Source organism: Hypanus sabinus, chromosome 8 (assembly GCF_030144855.1).
Source record: "Hypanus sabinus isolate sHypSab1 chromosome 8, sHypSab1.hap1, whole genome shotgun sequence".
NCBI classification, from domain to species: Eukaryota; Metazoa; Chordata; class Chondrichthyes; order Myliobatiformes; family Dasyatidae; genus Hypanus; species Hypanus sabinus.
This window is the reverse complement of record NC_082713.1, coordinates 34,451,520-34,472,437: the sequence shown is the minus strand read 5'-3', so window position 1 is coordinate 34,472,437 and position 20,918 is coordinate 34,451,520. Positions and strand designations below refer to the sequence as shown.

The following is a 20,918-nucleotide window of genomic DNA, read 5'->3' as shown; positions in this document are numbered from 1 at the left end:
TCAATGAGATCCACCTCTTATTCTTCTAAACTCCAGCAAGTACAGGCCTAGAGTCAACAAATGTACCTCGTATGTTAACCCTTTCATTCCCTAAGTCATTCTTGTGAATCTCTCTGGATCCTTTCCAATGCGAACTCATCTTTTCTTCGATAGGGGGCCAAAAACTGCTCATAATACTCCAAGTGAGACCTTACCAGTGCCTTATAAAGCACCAGCATTACATCTTTGCATTTATATTGTAGTCTTCTTGAAATAAATGCTAACATTGCATCTACCTTCCTTACCACCGACTCAACCTGCAAGTTAACCTTCAGGGAATCTTGCACAAGGATTCTCAAGTCTCTTTGCACCTCTGATTTTTAAGATTTATGCCTTTATTCCTTCATCAAAGTACACAACTATACTCCTCCTACACTTTAACTCCATCTACCATTGCTTTACCCAATTTCCCAGCCTTTCCGCAGGCTCCCTGCTTCCTCAACACTACCTGCCCCTCCAGCTCATTTTGTATCATCTACAAATTTGACCATAAAGCCATCAATTTAGTCATCCAAATCACTGACATGAAATGTGAAAGCAGTCCCAATACCAACCCCTGTGAACACTAGTAGTCACTGGCAGCCAGCTAAATTGGACCACTTTATTCAGGCAGCAATAGATGGATGCAATGGATTGATTTCTGGAATGTACACAATTAAGTAAAAATGATCAACGTAATCTGTTAATTCAAGTTTAATTTGTTTTGTAATGTAATGCGCTGCTGCCGCAAAAAAAACAAATTTTCATGCCATTCATATCCTGGGTATGTCTTCCCATGACAATAAACTTGAGATGGATCTCTTGATCAGAATGTTGAAGAACTGTTAAAGGAACAGACTTTTGTAGATCATGTTCTGTGCAGTAAAAAAGGTTTATTATAAGAAAAACTTTATTGTGGAGGCCCCTACTAGAGAGCTGTTAGAATTTTAAATATGAAGGCAATGAAGCTCAATTCAATCGGAAATCATGGAAGTCAATCTTAAAAAAGGAAACCCTTGTGTGTGGTATGTTTCAGAATTATATGACTAGATAGAAAATAGCTAGTCTTTAAAATTATTTCTAACAAATTAAGTAAACACACAACTGAAAAAATGCTATAAGAATACATTACAGGAGAAATTAAACTTACAAGGCTGACAAAAGCTTCCACCAGAAGCAATAAGGCTCAGGAATGAGCGTCTCAGAATTCAGCAATAAGTTAATAATGAGAAAATAGAACAATGAGTAAACCTGAAAGGGGCATAAAAGCAGGCAAAAAATTTATATTGACATGTAAAAGTTTAGGGTGTGTCAGTGTGGGTCCCTTACAGAATGGAGATTTTATAATAGGGGTATGAGGGTAATGTCAGAGAAATTCACAGAAGACAAAAGTTTATCGAGAAGTACTTTGGAAACAAATATCATGTAGAGCAGAAATTACTATTAGTAAATAATTATCAATACAGAGGTTACTGTCTGAGACCTGAAATCTTAAGGACCAGTTTGAGAGGATCACGTTTTGAAAAAGGTGGCATGGAAATAATGAATGCAGAGTTATGTATTGTCAATATTCTAGAAATAAGTTTCTATAGATTGGATATTGGCTAAGTTGATTCCACTATTTAAATGAGTTAAATAAATCAGGAACTACTGTTTGGTTAGGATGCCTATTATTGGTAAAATACTAGAAACTTAACGGAGAGAACATCAAAACTGCAACTCTCACAACCCTCTTTATTGTTGGTGGCACAGCAGTAGAAACTGTTTCTAACCACTACGACTACACATCTCTCATGGTTTTAGAAGACATTCTTGAGAAAGCTAATGCCTATACTTTGTTAAAGAGAGCTGGTCAATGCACATCAACACTGATGAACTTCTACAGAATTGAAGGATAACAATAAATGATTTTGAATCTTGAAAACGACTGAAAAGAGAAAACATGGAGTAATGAAAGAGAAATTGTATACTGCCGATTTATTGGGAGTTCTGAGGATTTATAGAGTAGATGAGGAACATTGTGAATATTGAATTTTCAGAAGAATTCCAATATGGTCTCCCACAGCCAGTTTCTGACAAGGTTATTAGTTTCGAATTGAGGGGCAATATACTGGTGTGGATTGAGAGCTTTTTTAGCCACCACAAAGCAGTAGAAATAAATTGGTCACTCTCAGGTTGGCAGAACATAATTAGTGGCAGGTTATATGTCGTAAAAAAGTTGAAAGACTTCAAAGGTATACAGACAAGCTGACTAAGCAATAGCATGTAAAACTGAGTACAATGTCACAAATGAGATTATCTACTTTGGTTTAAAAAGTTGTTTTTAAAGAGATGTTGCGCTCACAGAGACCTTGGAGGTTTTATAGTAAGTACATGCATGTATATTTGGGAAAGCAAATTATTAGTTAGCCTTTATTGCAAGAGAATTTGAGGGCAGGGAAGACCTACCAGAATTATACATCACTTTTAGATATCCTGAACAAAAGGAGGGCATGTATTTAATGTTCACTAGATTGCTTCCTAGGATAAGTCTGCCATAAGTGATGGAGTAGGCCAAGTCTCTATTCAGAGGAGCTTAAAAGAAGAAAAATGACATGTGACCTCAATAAGTCATCTAAAATACTTAAGTAATAGCGTACAAGCAGAAATATAATTTCTCCTCAGACTTTTAAAACTAAAGGACACAGACTTAAAACAAGGGGTAGACCAAAAGGGAAATATCATCAGAAGATGGTGAATCTTTGGAAAACTCTCCCCAGAGTATTCTGTAAACTTAGTGATTGAATACTTTTAAACACAGCCAAAGATTTCTGAGTATTAGAGGAATCAAAGGGTATTGGCACGTGGAAGGAATATATCACTTGAGGTAAAAGGTCAGCTATGATTTTCTGAACAACAGAGCATGCTTGTCGGATGGAGTAGTTATTTATTACATCCTTATATGTGCAATTAAAGCAAAAATTGGCTACCACTTATGTAGTCACTTATATCACTGTAATTTGTATTGGCTACCAACTTTCTTGCATTTCAATAATGATAAATCTTTAAAGGTACATTATTACTTATTAAGTATTAAGCAGTGCACTTACAAGTTTGCTTCAGTTTTTATTTATTTGGAAAAATAACCAAGTAGTAGTGTAGACAGAGAAATCAAATATATGCAGTTTTTTAACAGGCTTTTGAATCCAAGCATTTGGAATCAGGTGGCAAATAGAAAAATGAATATCAATCTGCTAAAAGTGGGAAGTAGCATTTCAAAAGGGATTGGTGTTGATACCAGTTTTCCTAATTTACACAAATGATTTGAATTCAAGAATTCAAAATACCACTTCATTATTTGCAGGCAGCACAAAATTAGTAACTGTACAAAGGTGACAAAATACAGAAGGTGACAAAATAGAAGACATTAATAAACATAGAACGTACGTAATTGTTAAACAGATTTTAATATTTTTAATTTCAAATGTGAGGATGTGCTTCTCTGCAGGAAGAATGAAAATTGTTATATAATATTTGGACAATAAAATACAATAAATTAGCAAAGGCATCCAGGGGTACAGGTAGACAAATCACCAAAAGTACTAGTGAAGGTAATAAAGGCCACAACTAAAGTTCGAGCAATAAGGTTTGTTTCCAGAGGCTAGTTCAAACTTGTATTAAATTCTGATTAAACTGTGCACTGTGCACATTTAACTGCATATATAAGATAATTAGATTTTAAGGAATAAAACTCAAACAATAAATTTCAGGAAAAAATTTTTAAAAGGTGGATTTAGACTATTACTATAAAAATTAAGATTGTTATATAAATATTATTCATGTTTCAACTTTGAAACACTAGTCTGTTCAATAGTTTTTATCTCTGATTATTCATTCGTTACTGTAGCTGCAAAAGAATTCTGAATCCTATGTGTAGAGAAAAATCTGTTTTACGTTTAATTGCCACATTATCACTTTTTAAATATTTCGACTTATCTATATTTATCAGCAAAATCTTACAAAACCTAGGCATATTTATATCCTGAATGTTCAATTTTATTCATTGTCAGAACGCACAAGAAATAAGAACATAAAAGCAGAGCCCCCCCCCCCCAAGCCTTCTCCACTATTCATATTTAATCCTGTGCCTCAACTCCATTTTTTCACCCAAAGACATACTTGAGCTTGAAAAGGTCAGTTGTAAATATAATAAGATTATACTTTTACACCCATTAGGCATTTAAAAAGTATACGTACTTACAACAGCACTGTACAATGAATACCATTGCACAACCTTTTAGGTTTAATTTTTATTCAAAAAGTTACTGTTTCATGACATAAATACAAATCAGAACAGTACAATGAACAGCAAAATATTGAGGACAACAGGATAAGGTAAATATAAAACATTTCAGTTGGTTGAAAACATACAGTTTGAAGAACTGCCTTTACAACGAAATGCACTTTTTTAAAGTAGAAAAGTCTGCTTTCATTTATTTTTAAAAATCATATATACAATCCTCAGCAGTTTTTTTTTAAATGCAGTGGTGTGAGGAGCGCTAAAGGCGATACTGCCAAATATGAGCAATGTTTTTAAAGTGTGTAAAAGCAAGCTATTCTTCAGAAGACAACCATTTATTTGTGGCATTCTAATGAATTAATAATAAAATCTGATGTAATTGCCAAGCTTTTATTTTGACAAATAAAGCCAAATATTTGTCCAATTGAAATAAACTTACGTGTTATGCAGCAGAGTGGGCTTGGGGGTTATGCACTGAAGCAGTACAAAGCATGGAATGATTTAAAGAAAAAAGCATAATAGATGAAAGACAACCACCAAGAAGTGTCATGTACATTGTTTTTATTATAAGTTAACATCAACATAGAGTTGATAAAATAACCAGCTGCCAGAGTACTGCAGAACAATGTTGAAAAGCGTTCTATGAGTTATTAGAAACTTTATTATAATTATGACAGAAAATTTACCATAAAAATTAAAAACATGAACCCAAATTTAAGGAATAACATAAATGGGTAATTTTCTTGATAACTAGTATCTTCGAACTAATTTACATTATTAAAACAAAATGTACTATGACCAGCTGTAGTTCATTTAACCTGAAGATTGCTTGCAAGGACAGATGTGAATAAAATATAAAATACAAATTTAAAAATTACTTAAGCATGAATATCCATGCTATTTTAGACGCTGTTAATTTTTTATTATAATTTTTAAACCTCGTCCTTTTGTTTGGAATTTCAAAGTATGAAAAACTGAACAAGATTTGCAATTATAAAATCAGCACCAATCATATATATATTTTTATTTAAAATTTAGTTCCCTATTCCCAAACTTTATCAAGTCAAATAATAGTTTAGAGAAACTTTCAAACATACTACACCAAGCTCATTTAATCAGAGACACAATACAGTGGCACTACTGGAAGGAATTTAACTTGCTTCCATAATTTTACAGTCTCTTAAAATATCAATTTATCAGGCAACAAACTGCCTCTTCAAAGCACTTAATCTAGGTGAACAGTGAACAACTCCAATAAGCATTCTCCTGAAAGGAGAAAATCTGTACAGTTTTAATAGTTTAACTGCAATAACCAAAATATTTCTTTTAAAACTACCTCTTATTTCATTCATAAAAATGACATTTCCTCAGAACATTGAGACCCCAAGGACCTAAAAGGAACAGAAACCATAGCTTTTGTTAGAAATAATTTAACAAGTATAACAAAAATAGAAAACTTCACTGATACTCAGTAGGTTAAGCATCATCTGTGAAGAGAGAAACAGTTCTCATTTCTGGGTAAATATCCTAAATTAGAACTAGGAAAAAATATAAAACAAGCGAGTTTTAAGTTGCAGAACAAAGTTCATACTGATGATCAGGTGAAAAATCAAATGCCCAGTTGACAATTAGTTTTCAGTGCCGGGGGGAAATGACTGCCTGATAATTTCATCCAATATGTCTAGAGGATGGCAAATTCAGGGAGATAAATCAAGACAGTAAAGAGAAAAAAAAACATGGGGCAAAATACAACAGAATACTAGAAATACTTAAGAGGATTAAAAAGCATTGCAGAGAGAACTCTGTGCTAATATTACAGGTGGAATGCATAACATCAAAATTTGCCAGTTCTGAGACAAACATGGAAATCTAGTTATTGAGTTATGCCTGGAAACAAAGTACTGGTCTTCAAATCTACGTTGGACTTCGATACAACATTGTAGACTGAGTTAAGAATGAAAGTTAACGGTCACTGTCACAAATTGTAAATACAGGAGTTCTGTAAAGTGGTATACTACTCTAAAATTAGATTTTCCAATTAGAGGAGATTACATTGTGAAAAACATACTAACTCAAATTAAGTTGTAGCTTTCAGGTAAACATCTCAATTGAGTCTGCAAGAATTACTCTGAGCTTCAAATAGACCCTTCGACATCAAATTCCTTTTAAGATCTTTATTCTAACAAAGCCCAATGTAAGCTTAGAAAACAGTACCTCAGCATCACTTGAAACAGACCCTATAAGCAGCCCTTTGAACTCAAATTCAGCAATATTAGCTAGCCAGTTTTCTATATATGCTGAACTGGTACAGGTTCTGCTGCAAGGTCATTCACAGAAGCAGCCTGAAGTATCTCCAGTATTGTAAGTTTTAGATCTTCATTTACTACCATTTTCAGTATGTTTCCATTCCTCTTTGCTCCAATTGTTGATTTACACTTCTCCAAACAGAAAAGTTATGAATGATAAACATTCAACTCCATTTTAAATGGCTTCAAAGGCATTGTCATCTGTATAACTGGGGTCTCCACATGATTAGAAACACACACCACATTCTCTCTGTGCCTTGCTATCTCTGCATCTGAAAGTACACTTGTTTTTGCATTTTACGTCTGACAGTGGTTCATTAATTCTGTCCTTCTCTCCACAGATGTGACCTGAGCTGCAGTGTGTACCCCTTGCATTTTCTGTTCAGACTTCCATTTTCCCAGTGTTTTACTTAGAAAGTAAACAGATCAATCAAATTGTACCACTAACACAGTCATTCTGCATTTAATGCGTTAATTATTTCCATTTACAATTTTTATGTCGTAATATCCACTGAATATTTTGTATAATTAAAAACTAAGAGGCCAAATAATAATTTAAAGGATCATTTGTTAATTATCTTCAAAACAATTCAAACATTATAGTTCCTCAAGATTGAAATTTCTGTCAAGAAATCATCCTGCAAGTTTTAACAGTCAAATTACAAATTCAAATTTTTTAAAAATGCCAGAAGTCCTCAGGAATATATCCTCTTAGAAACAAGTGCCACTCTCAGTCATCCTTAGTACCCTTTTGGTGTATACTAGGCATCTTACCCAATGACTTGCCTGATATCAGAAAAAGAGACATCAAAACCATGATACTATAACTTGCAAACAGTTCTACAATTATGGCATCTTTACCCTGATATACCCTGATAGTCTAATTTAAAACATGCTATCCAAAAACTTTCACTGCAGCATTATAACAGTTTCATTGAAAATTGAGTAATATATCTAAACTAGACTAGTTTAAATTAGTGTACTCTTTTGCTATTAGTGAAATGAACAAGAACTACAATACAAAATTATTATAAATACAAGATATTCTGTAGATGCGAAATCCAGAGCAACACACACAGAATGCTGGGGGAACTCAGGTCAGGCAGTGCTGGGGGAACTCAGGTCAGGCAGTGCTGGGGGAACTCAGGTCAGGCAGTGCTTGGGGAACTCAAGTCAGGCAGTGCTGGAGGAATTCAAGTCAAGCAGCATCAACGGAAATGAATAAATGGCCAATGTTTCAGGCTGAGACCCTTCTTCAGGACTGGAAAGGAAGAAGGAAGATGCCAGAACTAAAAGGTGGGGGAGAGTGGAAGGAAACTTACTAGAAGGTGATAGGTGAAGCCAGATGGGTGGGAAAGGTAAAGGGCTGGAGAAGGAATCTGAAAGAAGAGGAGATTAGATCACAGGAGAACAAAAGAGTGAAAGGGGAAGGATTTTTTTTAGCGGAAGCAGAAATTGATGTTCATGCTATCAGGATGGAGGCTATCTGGACAGAATATGCTGCTCCTCCACCCTGAGAGAGGCCTCATTGTGGAAAAAGAGGCAGCCATGGACCAACGTGTCTGAATGGAAAAGGGGATAGAAATGAAAATGATTGGCTACTGGGAAACACCACTCTTGGCAGCGGAGTGGAGGTGCTTGTCAAAGCGTTTCCCAAATTTACGTGGGTCTCACTTATGTAGAGGCCACATAGCGAGCACCCTATACAAAAGATGACCCCAACAGATTCGCTGATGAAGTGTTGCCTCATCTGGAAGAACAGTTTGAGGGCTTCGAGTGGAGTAAGGTAGAAGGTAAATGGACTGGTGTAGCATCTCTGTTGCTTGCAGGGATATGTGCAGGAGGGATGAATGGACAAGGAAATCATGAATCATGGAGGGAGTGTTCCCTGTAGAAAGGGAAAGTGAAGGAGAGATAAACGATGTGTTTAGTGGTTAGATGCCATAAGTTTTGGAGAATATTGTTGAATGTGTCGGCACATGGGGTGGTAGGTGAGGACAAAAGAAACACTAAACCTGCTAAGGTGGCAGCAAATGGGGTGAGCATGGGTGATACAAATTATTAGTTAGGTCTTCTCATTGAATTGAGACTCACCGAGTCATCCATTATTGAGGCAGGATCAAAGAAATCTGGTTTCAATTCATTTCTTTCACGTCTGTTCTTGGATGGTGGCTAAAAAGAAAGAATTTACAATGAGATACCGCATAAAGTCTCTAAGTAATTGAACCCTCTTATCTCACTGTATCTTATTACCAGATCAATGTCGATGGTGTCAAAATCCATGCCTTCATTGAGATCTTCAATACGACCCTCAGATGACATCATTACATCTTCAACAATTGGCTCTTCATCATCCTCCATCAATCCTGTTCCACGACGACTATGAAAAAAAATTATCTGTAAATACTCTAATGATTACACCATTTCCCATTATCCGGACTCATGTATAAAGAACGGTCTGGATAAAAAGGCAGCTCAACTATCTAATAAACATCAAGAGCCTTAGGAATAGATCAGACTGAAATAATATGTTTTCGATCAACAGTTTATCATTTGCTGCTGGTGAACAGCATAAATGGCTGTGATGCCTCACTCCCCGAGGAGCACAGCACCTTTTATGCATGCTTTGAAAGAATAAAACTACACCTGTATGAATCCCCCAAGCATATGGTGACTCTGTGATCTCAAATATCTGAAGCTGGCATCAGAAAACAACCTTCAGAATGGGTGAAAGCCCCAATGGTATACTTGGCAAGGTACTGATAACCAGACAACCAGCTGGAATATTCAAGGACATCTTCAACCTCTCACTACTGCAGTCAAAAATTCCCAACTGCTTGAAAATGGCATCAATCATTACCTCAAGTAGAGCATGGTGAGCTGGCTCAACTACTATCACCTGTGACACATATCTACTGTATCACAGCACATTTGAATTGGTCATGCCTAGAATTAAACTCCTACTGTTTATTATTGCAGCTCAGCATTCAACACCATCATCCCCATGGTATTAATTAAAAAGTTGCAAAACCTGGGCCTTTATACCTCCCTTTGCAACTGGATCCTTGATGCCTCCATTGGGAGACCACAATCAGTGCAGATTGGTAATAACATCTCACTGACAATCAAGATAGGCACAACTTAAGGATACATGCTTAACCTGCTGCTCTACACGCTATGCTCATGACTGTGGCTAGGCACAGCTCAAACAGTATCTATAAATTTGCCAATAACACCTCTGTTGTTGGCAGAATCTCAGGTGGTGTATAGGAACGAGATAAAGCGGCTAGTTGGGGGTGTTGCAATAATAACCTTGCACTCAGTGTTAATAAGAGCAAGGAATTTACTGTGGACTTCAAGAGGAGAAAGTCAGGAGAACATACACACATAAGTCCTCATCAAGGGGTTAGTAATGGAAAGGGTAAACAGCTTCAAATTCTTACATGTCAACATCTTTGTAGATCTATCCAGTGACCAACATACTAAGAAGGCATTCCAGTGCCTATACTTCATTAGGAGATCTGGTATATCACCAAAGACAAGCAAATTTCTACAGATATACTGTGGAGTGCCTTCTGAGTGGATTGCATCACTGCTGATATAGAGGCTTCAATGCACAGGATCAAAACAGGCTGCAGAAGGTTATAATCGCAGCCAGCTACATTACTGGCACCATTGAGGATATCTTTTAAAGGTAATGTTTCAAGGAGGTGCTATCTCCCACTAAGAATCCTCCCCATCATGAATATGCCCTCTTCTCATTACTGCCAATTGGGAGAAAATAGAGAGGACTGAAAATGCACATTGAAGATTTTAGGAACAGCTTCTTCCCTCCACCATCAGATTTTGCAATGAACATTAACTCATTATTCTCCTTTCATACTATTTACTTATTTTATTTCTATTGTAGATTATAACTTTTTTTATGTCTTGCACTTTACTGTTGCTAAAAGGCAACAAATCTGATGACACATGTCAATGATAATAAACTGATTCTGAACTGAAATATTTATATTTCAATGGTTTGTTCTAAATATATTACTTCTCCTCTTTCAAGTTGCTCCAGACTCTTAAGACTCTTCCCCCCCTCAATTTTTCATATTAAAATATTTGTAACATAGTAAAAAAATACAAATGCTGGAAATTGTAAATTAAAACAGAAAATTCTGTAAACAGTTAGCAACTCAGATAGAATTAAGAGTTTTTGCATAACAGGAGAATTAAAGGTTATGGGGAAAATTCAGGTAGGTGTTGCCGAGTTCACAGCCAAATCAGTCGTGATCTTATTGAATGGGAGAGCAGGCTCGATAGCTCAGATGACCTATTCCTGTTCCTATTTGTTAGTTCTTTATTGGATTCGGATATAGAGAAACATGAAAAGTAAATAATAACAAATTAAGTGAAAGTGACATGTTAAATCTACAAGAAAATCAATATAAATCAAACCAGAAAGCATACCCTCAGGGAAAAAGTCCGGCTATGGGTGGGACAGTTTACTGACTTCGCTCAAAAGAATTATCATGCAAAATCTTATTGAAATGTTGTCTAAAAGACTCACATAGCATGTTGCAGGTTTGATCTTAATTTAACATAATTCATCGCAGCCCGTTCCTGTTGCCTTGCTTCCTCTTGTTGCCTCTGGGCAATCAACCAGGACATCTGACTACTGGAAAAAAGGTAAAAGAAATATTTATCAAATTGATTCTGAATTCAGAATTTGTTTTATTTCATGATTAAATGTATGTTCTTCCAGAACATCCTACACAACATAATTTAAGCTACATTTATGTTGTTCAAATTTCTTATGGAGACTAATTTTTAAAAAAATTATCAATTGAGAAAAATCAACCAAAAACTTGACTGTATAATGTTCAGCACCACTTGCAACTCCTCAGATAATGAAACACTCCACAACTCAAAAGCACAAGATCTGGACAATATCTAAGTACTTGACTAAAAGGTCAACATTTTTACCACTAAAGCATGGGTTCCAAACATGCGGCTCACAGACCCCTCAGTTAATGGTAAAGCTGCATGGCATAAAAAAGGTTGGGAGCGCCTGCACCAGTGACAATGACAATATACAGTAAGAGAAAATCCAGTTTATTACCCTGACATTTAATGGCATACCATTTTGAAACCCCCACTATTGATATCCTGGGAATTACCAAACAGGAGTAGCCATAAATATAATGTGGCTACAAGATCAGGTCAGAGGCCAAGAATACTGTCAGAGCAACTCAATTCCCAATTCCCCAAAGCCTGCTCACCAACCACAAGACTCAAACCAGGGGTGTGATAGAATACCCTCCAATTACCTAGTGCAACTGCCCACTGCCTCTCCTTGTGCAGCTTCAACACTCAAGAAACTGAATACCATACTAGACATAGCAACTTACATGACAGGTACATTCAAATGAAAAGTAACAGAATTGTGAATGCAAAGGACACCAAGACAGCATGACAGCAAGCTGTGAATAATGTATTAAAATACAACAGAAATGGTTCTTTGAAATGAAGTCTGGTCCGGTGAAGCATAGGATTAACTAAAACACCATTCTGATACAGATTTAACAAACACTTGGCAGACTTTGCACTCTCACACACACAGAAACACAGATGGTTATATAGATCAGAACAGAAAGATACTGGGAAAATAGATGGGAGGGGTCTGAGTTAAGGCAAGGACATCAAGTTTGACCCCTTGTTCATTCCACAAACTCAATGCAAGGCAGACTGAGAAAGAGAAGAAATTGCACACAGGGTACGAAGGCAGCCACCCTCAGTTGAAGAACAAGTAAACACAAATGAGCTGGGCCCTTTCAGTGACCAGGCCAGTGAACAAAAGGACAGTCTGGGATGAGGTGCCATTGGGAGAAAGGGCTTGGAACTATGAGAATAGAGACCACCCTTATCCCTCCAAGTGTCAATCACACCTGCTCATTGAAAGCCACTCCTCCATACTAGCCAGGGCTTGGACCGTTTAAGGAGCGCTGTAGTCCCTCCCATTACCTGCCATTTAATGACTCACTGCGCTGGTAGAGTTTAAAGCTAGCGAACAAAAACTGCACACACAAAATGCTGGTGGAACACAGCAGGCCAGGCAGCATCTACAGGGAGAAACGCTGTCAACTTTTCAGGCCAAGACCATTCGTCAGGACTAACTGAAAGGAAAGGTAGTAAGAGATTTGAAAGTAGTGGGGGGGGGGGGAAGGGGAAATGCGAAATGATAGGAGAAGACCGGAAGGGGTGGGGATGAAGCTAAGAGCTGGAAAGGTGATTGGCGAAAGTGATACAGAGCTGGAGAAGGGAAAGGATCATGGGACTGGAGGCCTCAGGAGAAAGAAAGGTGGGGGGGGGGGGGGGGGAAGCACCAGAGGGAGATGGAGAACAGGCAAACAACTAGATATGTCAGGGATGGGGTAAGAAGGGGAGGAGGGGCATTAACAGAAGTTAGAGAAGTCAATGTTCATGCCATCAGGTTGGAGGCTACCCAGCCGGTATTTTGTGTGTGTTGTTTGAATTTCCAGCATCTGCAGATTTCCTCGTGTTTGCTCTTTAAAAACTGTGCACTCTTTTTTCAGTCTCTAGGTTGCCATGGACCAGGTAGCCAAGGGTGTCTTGGAAGTGGTAAACTGAGGGGATGTGCTGTAGTAAAGTGGGCCTGGTGTATACTTTAGATAAATATTTGCCACTGTGTGTACATGTTTCATGCCTGTTTCATCCTGCCACTTCAGACACTCAGTTTAGATAAGTACTTGTAACCAAGTTTAGCTTGAAGGGTTTACTAAGTGTTTAGCATCTGTCTTGTCTTGTAAATGATTAATCTACTGACTGGGAACTTGAGTCTGTTCAGTTCCCATTCACTAAACTCACAAACCTGATTTCACTCGAGTCACTAAGCCAAAATGCTGGAACAGTGTCCCTAACAACCCATGCATCAAGGCCTGTAGCAGTTCAAGATGGCACCTCACCATCAGCTTCTCAAGGACAATTAGGAATGGGCAATTAAATACTTGATCATCTTCTTTTTGTTTTACGGCGGTTGGCACCCAGCTTAATGGTGCATTACCGCCACCTTCTGCTCCGGAGCGTGGATCAGATGTTAGACTTACATTCTAAATCCCTTCACCCATTCACACACACACATACCGTAATCTACACTTTATCCTTCCTTCTTTGGCCATCCTAGTACCCTATTCCTGCTTATCCATCATATCCTATTTAAAAAAAACCCTGTATCCCTTAAGTTAAAAATACCCTGACCTGTTGATCAAATAAACAAAACATCTCTGTAAGCTGTTAATTTTTAAATGGTTAAATATTTTTCAGCAATACTTTAAGAATATTATAGATAAGGAGTTGGAGGAATGGAGCAGGGTGTATTTTCTTTGGAAAACTTCGGCAAGTTTAGCACTTTACCTGAAATCCTGATTTATCTGGCATTTACTATGGGATAAAATGCCAATAATTTGAAGCTTCTGCTAAGAAGGCTTACCCAAAGGATTGTGAAGCCTTTGATGCTATTTAAATTGCTTGCAATAGCTCATTCATATATAGAGTTCCGCCAAACACCAACACTTTTACGAAGTAACTCTTCTTGGGCTTCCAGGGAGGTACAGGCATCCACTTTAACCAACACTTCAATGACAAATTCTGCCAGCTTCATCAAGGATGATGCCTCGGTTATGTCTAGTCTAATGGTATTTATACCTGTTATCCATCCCTCCTGACTGGTTCGTCCTCATCCAATCAGGTTTCTGCTGTCCCACCTTGCTTACAATCGAATTGCAGTTCTTCCTCAAGAGTGAGACCAATGTCTTTTGTTAAAATACTTTTCCTCTAGTTTTATTTCAATGGCTTCCTTCACTAGATGGTCGGAAAAGCCATTGACGTGCCACAGTAGTCAATGTTCTGCTACCGCCAACTGGAAGCCTGATTGGATGAGGACCAACCAATCAGGAGAGATGGATGATGGGTATATAAATACCACCGGATTAGACATACCCAGCCATCATCCCTGATAAAGATGGCAGAGTTTGTCATCAAAACATCTGTTAAAATGATATCTACACATGGCTGGAAGCCGAAAAAGAAATTATTTGTTGTATACACCAGGAAAGTACTAGATCCTTTCTCACCAACACTTCCAATCCATCATTTGAAAAATATTCCATCCCTCTTTTCCCACCAATGTCAATGACCTTACATTTTCCTACATTACATTCCTTCCTATTTACCTAACAGATCTATAACCCCCAAAATATCTCTGCAATCTTCTGCAACTCACTTTGCCATCCAGCCATTAGGGGAAGAAAATAAACATACTTAGGTAGAAATAACCAACAGAAATAAATTTGACCATTTACAAGTAAAATCAGGAAACATGTTCTTTAAACCACATTTAGTGAATATTCAGAACTAAGAATATGATTGTTAAGTCAGTTAAAATGTTCAAGATCTAATTTGGGTTAGATGTCAAAGAATAGAGCAATAGGGAAATGGTTTTGATATACAAGTCAGCTTTAACCTAAATGAATAGTAAAACATGTTAAAAATGACTGCCTATTCCCTTTGTTTAAACACCTATTTGAAACAGAGAGAAAAAAAGGAGACAAACTGAACTGGGTTATTTCGGAGTGAGAAAATGGAACATATTCATATAAATATCATACACTCTTATTTTGTGTACAACTTAGGCACAGAAAAGTCTCCAGTATCCCAAAGCCAGACAAGGAAAATGCATTCCTGCTCCCTATCATTGTTATAACATTACAAGTTTCCTTTTCCTAATGAGCCACATAGAGAGCTTAAAAAAAGATTACCAATTTAGTACCATTTACTTCTGAATTAAAGGTAATGAAATCATGCCTATTAGATGCAAATCTCATATTAAGTTCACTACTGCATATCAGTTATTCATTTAGGTTTGATCTTGCATGCCAGGTGTTGATTTCAGCTACAAAATCACAGGCATATGCTGAATGCAAAATACAACTGTTTCAAGGCATATTTTAAATGGAACTTAAATTAGAATTTGCTTTTCATTCCTTAGTCATTTTCAGACACATCTTATACCTGTCTGATCAAGAACATCATGCATTCAATAGTCCATTAAAAAAAATTCAAGTGATGGGCTCACATAGGGCTGAGCAGAACATGATGACATGCAAGGTAGAGATCTCATTTGCTTTCTCTGATACTTTGTTTTTCTTAATAACCCAAAAATTAAACTGCCTTTGTAACAGTTGGAAATATAAAATATGTCTAAGGATTGTGCATAGATGAATTCAGATTAATTTTACTATTGGGATTTGAAAGTCAAATCAATGCATGACCACAGGCTTTCATTAACTAATATAAACAAGTAATTAAAGAGTTAAGGAGTTATATTTATACATAACAAAACCACTGAAAACATACTTGTAGTCCACAGGAGGCTGATGATGATGTGGCATTTGGTACACCCCCATGTAACTTTCTTCTTCAGGCCGCAGCCTCTTTGGCTCTCTCATAACAGTGGACGTCAACTGCGGGGTTTGTGTCATAATTGGCGATTGCAAACTATGTTCTCTATTGATCCATGATCCATCATTGCTTTCTTCTGCTATGCCATTTGAACAGAATACATATTAGAATCCCAAAAGAATCACAAACTTTTCTTCTTAACTAATGGTAATGAAAGATACTTCTATTCTTTCAGTCACTTTCAAAAGACACTGTATTAAGCAGATGAACATCTATTTTCGGTTAATGTTACTATAAAAGCAGTTGGTAAAGAGTTGCACAAGACTGAATTTTTTCTAGAAGAAGCATAAAGGCAATACCTTGCTAATATTGAGAGACTGATAATTGTATGATCATGAAGCTCTTGGTTACATTGTGAAGATTTATATGATCATTAGGCATTTCAGTGTGGAGTCAATTTTAGGTTTAAATACACCCTAAAATAAGAGCACATTACAATAAAAAAGCTGTTTAACAAGTGAACTGTGCTTCTGTTTGAGATTGAGCCCTCTGAAGAAATGGATTACGGTTGGCTACATAACTATATAGATGGAAGGATCTGAACAGGAATTGGATGAAACAAATAAAGGATGCTGATATCTATAATAAGAAATACAATCCTAATATGATAAAAAAAACATGCTTTTTTTCCTCCAACACACTGAGAAAGTAAGACTATACTATATACTGGGCTGTCCAGAAGTAGCATCATCATTATTTTTATTGGGAGTTATGTTGGAGTTAGCTACTTTTGAGATTCAGGAATCTGATTAAAGTTGTTAAAAATTTTCAATAGGACTGGAATATTTTCCTTCAGAATATGGGAACAAATGAAGCTAAGAAATGAAATGGTCAAAGGTCATTCCATCTTTTGTGGGACAGACAGATGTTTTCACAATTGCCATAAGTCCTGCAGAGTGTATTCCTTCTCTGGTTTTCGGTAAAATCAATCAGTGAGAAAATAATGGGAACAAACTAATAATACAATCTATCAGTAATGACTTAGCTGGATAAAGAGACGTTTTGAGTAAGGAGAGAATGAAAGCAGGGAATCAAAAGGAAATAATTTCCAAAATTAATCCCTGGGACATGAGCTGCTGAGTATGGAGAATAGGAGCATATTGGCCTTTAGATTCCAGGGGCATTTGTGGAGAAACCAGTGCTGATATGATGGATTACAATTCAATGGAGCTGTGACCAATGTCTTCATGGGTTGATGTACTAGAAAGGATCTGAGAAAATGGGTGTCTCGATAAAGTATTGAAAATAAAAAAAAATATATACAAAGGATTAGGAGAGATAACAAGAATTAGAAATCAGGCTTCAGGTGGGAATAGAGAGAATACAAAAAGATTAAAGTTAATATAGAATGAATGTTCATATACATGTTTGGAGAACTGCATATGCAATTGGCCAAAAGAAAGTTATGGCAATAATGCAGACTTGTATAATAAACAGGTTTGAGATTCCTGACCAAATCTGCCTAAATAAAAGATGCTGAGAAAGTTTGAGACACGGGAAAGATGACATAAATCATTGAAATAGCAAGAACTGTTAAGAAAGTGGTTAAAAAGGCATGCAAGGTTCTGCCTATACAAAGAGAGAAAAAAACAAGGAAGAACTGTTATAAAAACTGATTTAGCTAGACACTACAGAAAATATGAGAAGGCTTAAGAAAAAGTATAGAAATTACTCTTGGAACAAGAAATTACTAACATGTTGGAATGCAGATGTTTGTATTGTTCCTCTTAGAATAGTGGTAGTTGAGAGGTATTTGATAAAGCCCTTGAAAATCAAAGAATCCGGACAGATAGAAAGAAATTATTCCCTGCAGTAGACGCTGAAGAATAAGATGTGATTGGAAAAAGAATTAGAAATGATACAATGGAAAATTAATAAAGTGACCATTGAGCGAATATTCATACAGCAAGTGATATACAAAGGGAAGTTGAATAAACAAAGATACATTGAGAGGATGAGGGGATAGGACTAGCTGGATTTCTCTTGCAGTGCCAGTATGGAACTAATGGGCAAAAATGGTGATCTATGCAGTGACATTCCTGTGATTCTCCAAACTGATTTAAAACTGAGCACACCTAAGGTTCTGGAAAGCAGTCTGGCTATTGCCACAATCTGCACACAGTCAAGGATATAACATTTTCATATTTATGATATCAAAAAGTGCATATTTTGCACCATTGCCAGAGTTTTAAAATTATAGTTCACAGTGAACAGGTGGACAAATGAACAATGGAGGTGACGATATATGATGGTATCCCGCAAGTATCAAGCAATAAAGGAAACATCAACCATTTCCTGCTAAGGATGTTGAGATATTAAATAGGTAAATGGCAGGAATTCTGAATTCAAAAAAAAAGTTTTCAGAAGCCCAGGACAATGTTTTCCTAACAAAAACTTACTTTGCAGTTAAAGTATAATCAGTAACTTTTTGTTTTCCTATTTGATACCATTTCCTCCCCTCACTGTAAGAAACCTGCTTTTCTTTGCACCAATCATGTTTCCTCTTTAAAGATAAAACTACTTTGTAAAACACATTACATGTTGCAATTAAGAACAATCACCTCACCTCTATGTCATATTTGCCTTATCACAGAATTTTGTTGGAACAACCTCATTGGCATTTTTATCACTGTTATATGAAATGCAAATTTAATAGAAGATTCTTAAGTTCCATTAATGAACATAAGAAGAAACAGGAGTAGGCATCTGGCCCATTGAGCCTGCTCTACCATTCAATAAGATCATGGCTAATCTGGCTCATGAGATGAGGTGGACTCATCTCTGCCTACCTGCCTTTTTTCCATAACCCTTAATTCCCCAACTATGCAAAAATCTATCCAACCTCGTCTTAAATATATTTACTGTGGTAGCCTCCACTGCTTCATTGGGCAGAGAATTCCACAGAGTTACCACTCTCTGAGAAAGGCAGTTCCTCCTCTCCAACAGAAATCCACTCCCCTGAATCTTGAGGCTATATTCCCTAGTTTTAGTCTCATCTACCAGCAGAAACAACTTTCTGCCTCTATCTTATCTCTCCCTTTCATAATTTTAAATGTTTCTAAAGATTTCCTCTTATTTTTCTGAATTCTAGTGAGTACAGTCCCAGGCCACTCAATCTCTCTTCAATCTACATACACAAAATGCTGGTGGAACGCAGCAGGGCAGGCAGCATCTATAGGAAGAAGTACAGTCGACATTTTGGGCCAAAACCCTTCGTCAGGACTAACTGAAAGAAGAGATTTGAAATATCTTACTATCTCTTTCAATTAGTCAAGTAAGTAGATCAGAACTGCATGCATTACTCCAGATGCAGCCTCACTAGAACATCTGCAGCATAACTTCCCTGCTCTCAACTTCAATCCCTCTAGCAATGAAGGCCAATATTCCATTTGCGTTCTTGATAGCCTGCTACACCTGTAAACCAACCTTTTGTGATTCATGCAGCAGCACTCCCAAGTCCCTCTGCACAGCATCCTGCAATTTTTTACCATTTAAATAATAATCTGATCTTCCATTTTTCCTTCCAAAGTGGATGACCTCGCATTTATCAATATTACACACCATCTACCAGACCGTTGCCCGTTCACTTAAAACTATTATTTCTCTTCAGACTCTCCATATCTTCTGCATAATTTGCTTTTCCACTCAATGTAGTGTCATCAGCAAACTTACACTACACACTTCCAGATTGTTCATGAAGCTTCTTTAAATGTAAAATAATGTATTATCACAGTAAATGTGTAATAGAAAACATAAAAAAGATGCTAAAATGGGTGATAGAATAATAAGTAAGGAATGGTAGTAGTAATAAAAGGAAAGTAGATACTTAGAAGGAAATAAGGTCAACAGGAGACGATTAAAACCATGCAGGAAATGTGAAATATGTTTAAAGATGATGAATAAAGGAAATAATTAGAACAAGGTAGTCCATTGAAGACTCAATAAGACTTGAGCAAAAACAACGCTTCAAACTGAAAAAAGCATATTGTGCAGTAGGCCACAGCTGAAGCATCAATAGTAAAAGTTACAGTATATTTCATAAAGGTTCCAATTGGAAGCTCTGATGACAACATTGAAATATTGAAATCATAAGAATTCTTAGGTTTTAAATAAGCTGGAAAGCAGCTGAAGTTTAGTAAGATAACTGATAAATTGTCAGAAGGAATGCAGGGTGCAAATTTTGAAATTTATTTAAGGGGTACAAAACCTTTCACATCTTCATATTTTGGTAAAAAGATGACAAAAGTATGGAGTGGTGAGAGGACAATACAGGTTAATAGCTAGATGACATTTTATGAAAAAATATTGTTTTGGTGGTAGATGTTGCATTTTACCTCATGGCCAGAACAATTTATTGGGCACTATGTATTTTGTTTTAATTTCTAAAAAAGTAACCTGCTCTGGTTCTACGATCACTGCACCATTCCAATATATACTTCATTAATTTCATCCATCTTTCATTGTGGTCCATTATGAACAGGTTGACAAATTCATTTTTGAGTTTACATGTGAATAAGTTTTTTTCTTGAAGCCCAAAAAACTGAAAGGAGAGCCTGAAGAGTTGATTCCAGGTTTCATTATCCCTTTGCTTACACCTTGCTCCAGATACCAGTGACCAAAAACTGAGGTAAATGCAAGTCACCACCAGATTGGATCCAGATGACTGTGTATTCGCAGACATAGGGGACAGAAGTGTAGTTTTGTGTTTCATGTAGTACCAGGGTCCTGGAGGAACATTGTTTCGTTTTTACTGTGTACTGGACCAGCAGTTTATGGTCGAAATGACA

General features: G+C 36.6%; 1 protein-coding gene across 8 annotated transcripts in view; it reads right to left on the bottom strand.

Moving 5' to 3' along the window:
- Positions 1-4,843: 4,843 nt before the first annotated feature.
- The window catches only part of stag2b (STAG2 cohesin complex component b), a 165,706-nt gene continuing 149,631 nt past the window's right edge, over positions 4,844-20,918 (bottom strand). For 7 of the 8 annotated variants that reach the window (XM_059976954.1, XM_059976953.1, XM_059976957.1 and 4 more), the window contains 5 exons: positions 16,027-16,210; positions 11,162-11,269; positions 8,857-8,983; positions 8,698-8,775; positions 4,844-5,688 (listed from right to left, as the gene is read on the bottom strand). In XM_059976954.1, coding sequence (XP_059832937.1) covers positions 5,665-5,688; positions 8,698-8,775; positions 8,857-8,983; positions 11,162-11,269; positions 16,027-16,210 — 521 coding nt within the window. In that variant the 3' untranslated portion in view covers positions 4,844-5,664. The remainder of the gene's footprint in view (positions 5,689-8,697; positions 8,776-8,856; positions 8,984-11,161; positions 11,270-16,026; positions 16,211-20,918) is intronic. The other variant, XM_059976951.1, reaches the window with a different exon arrangement.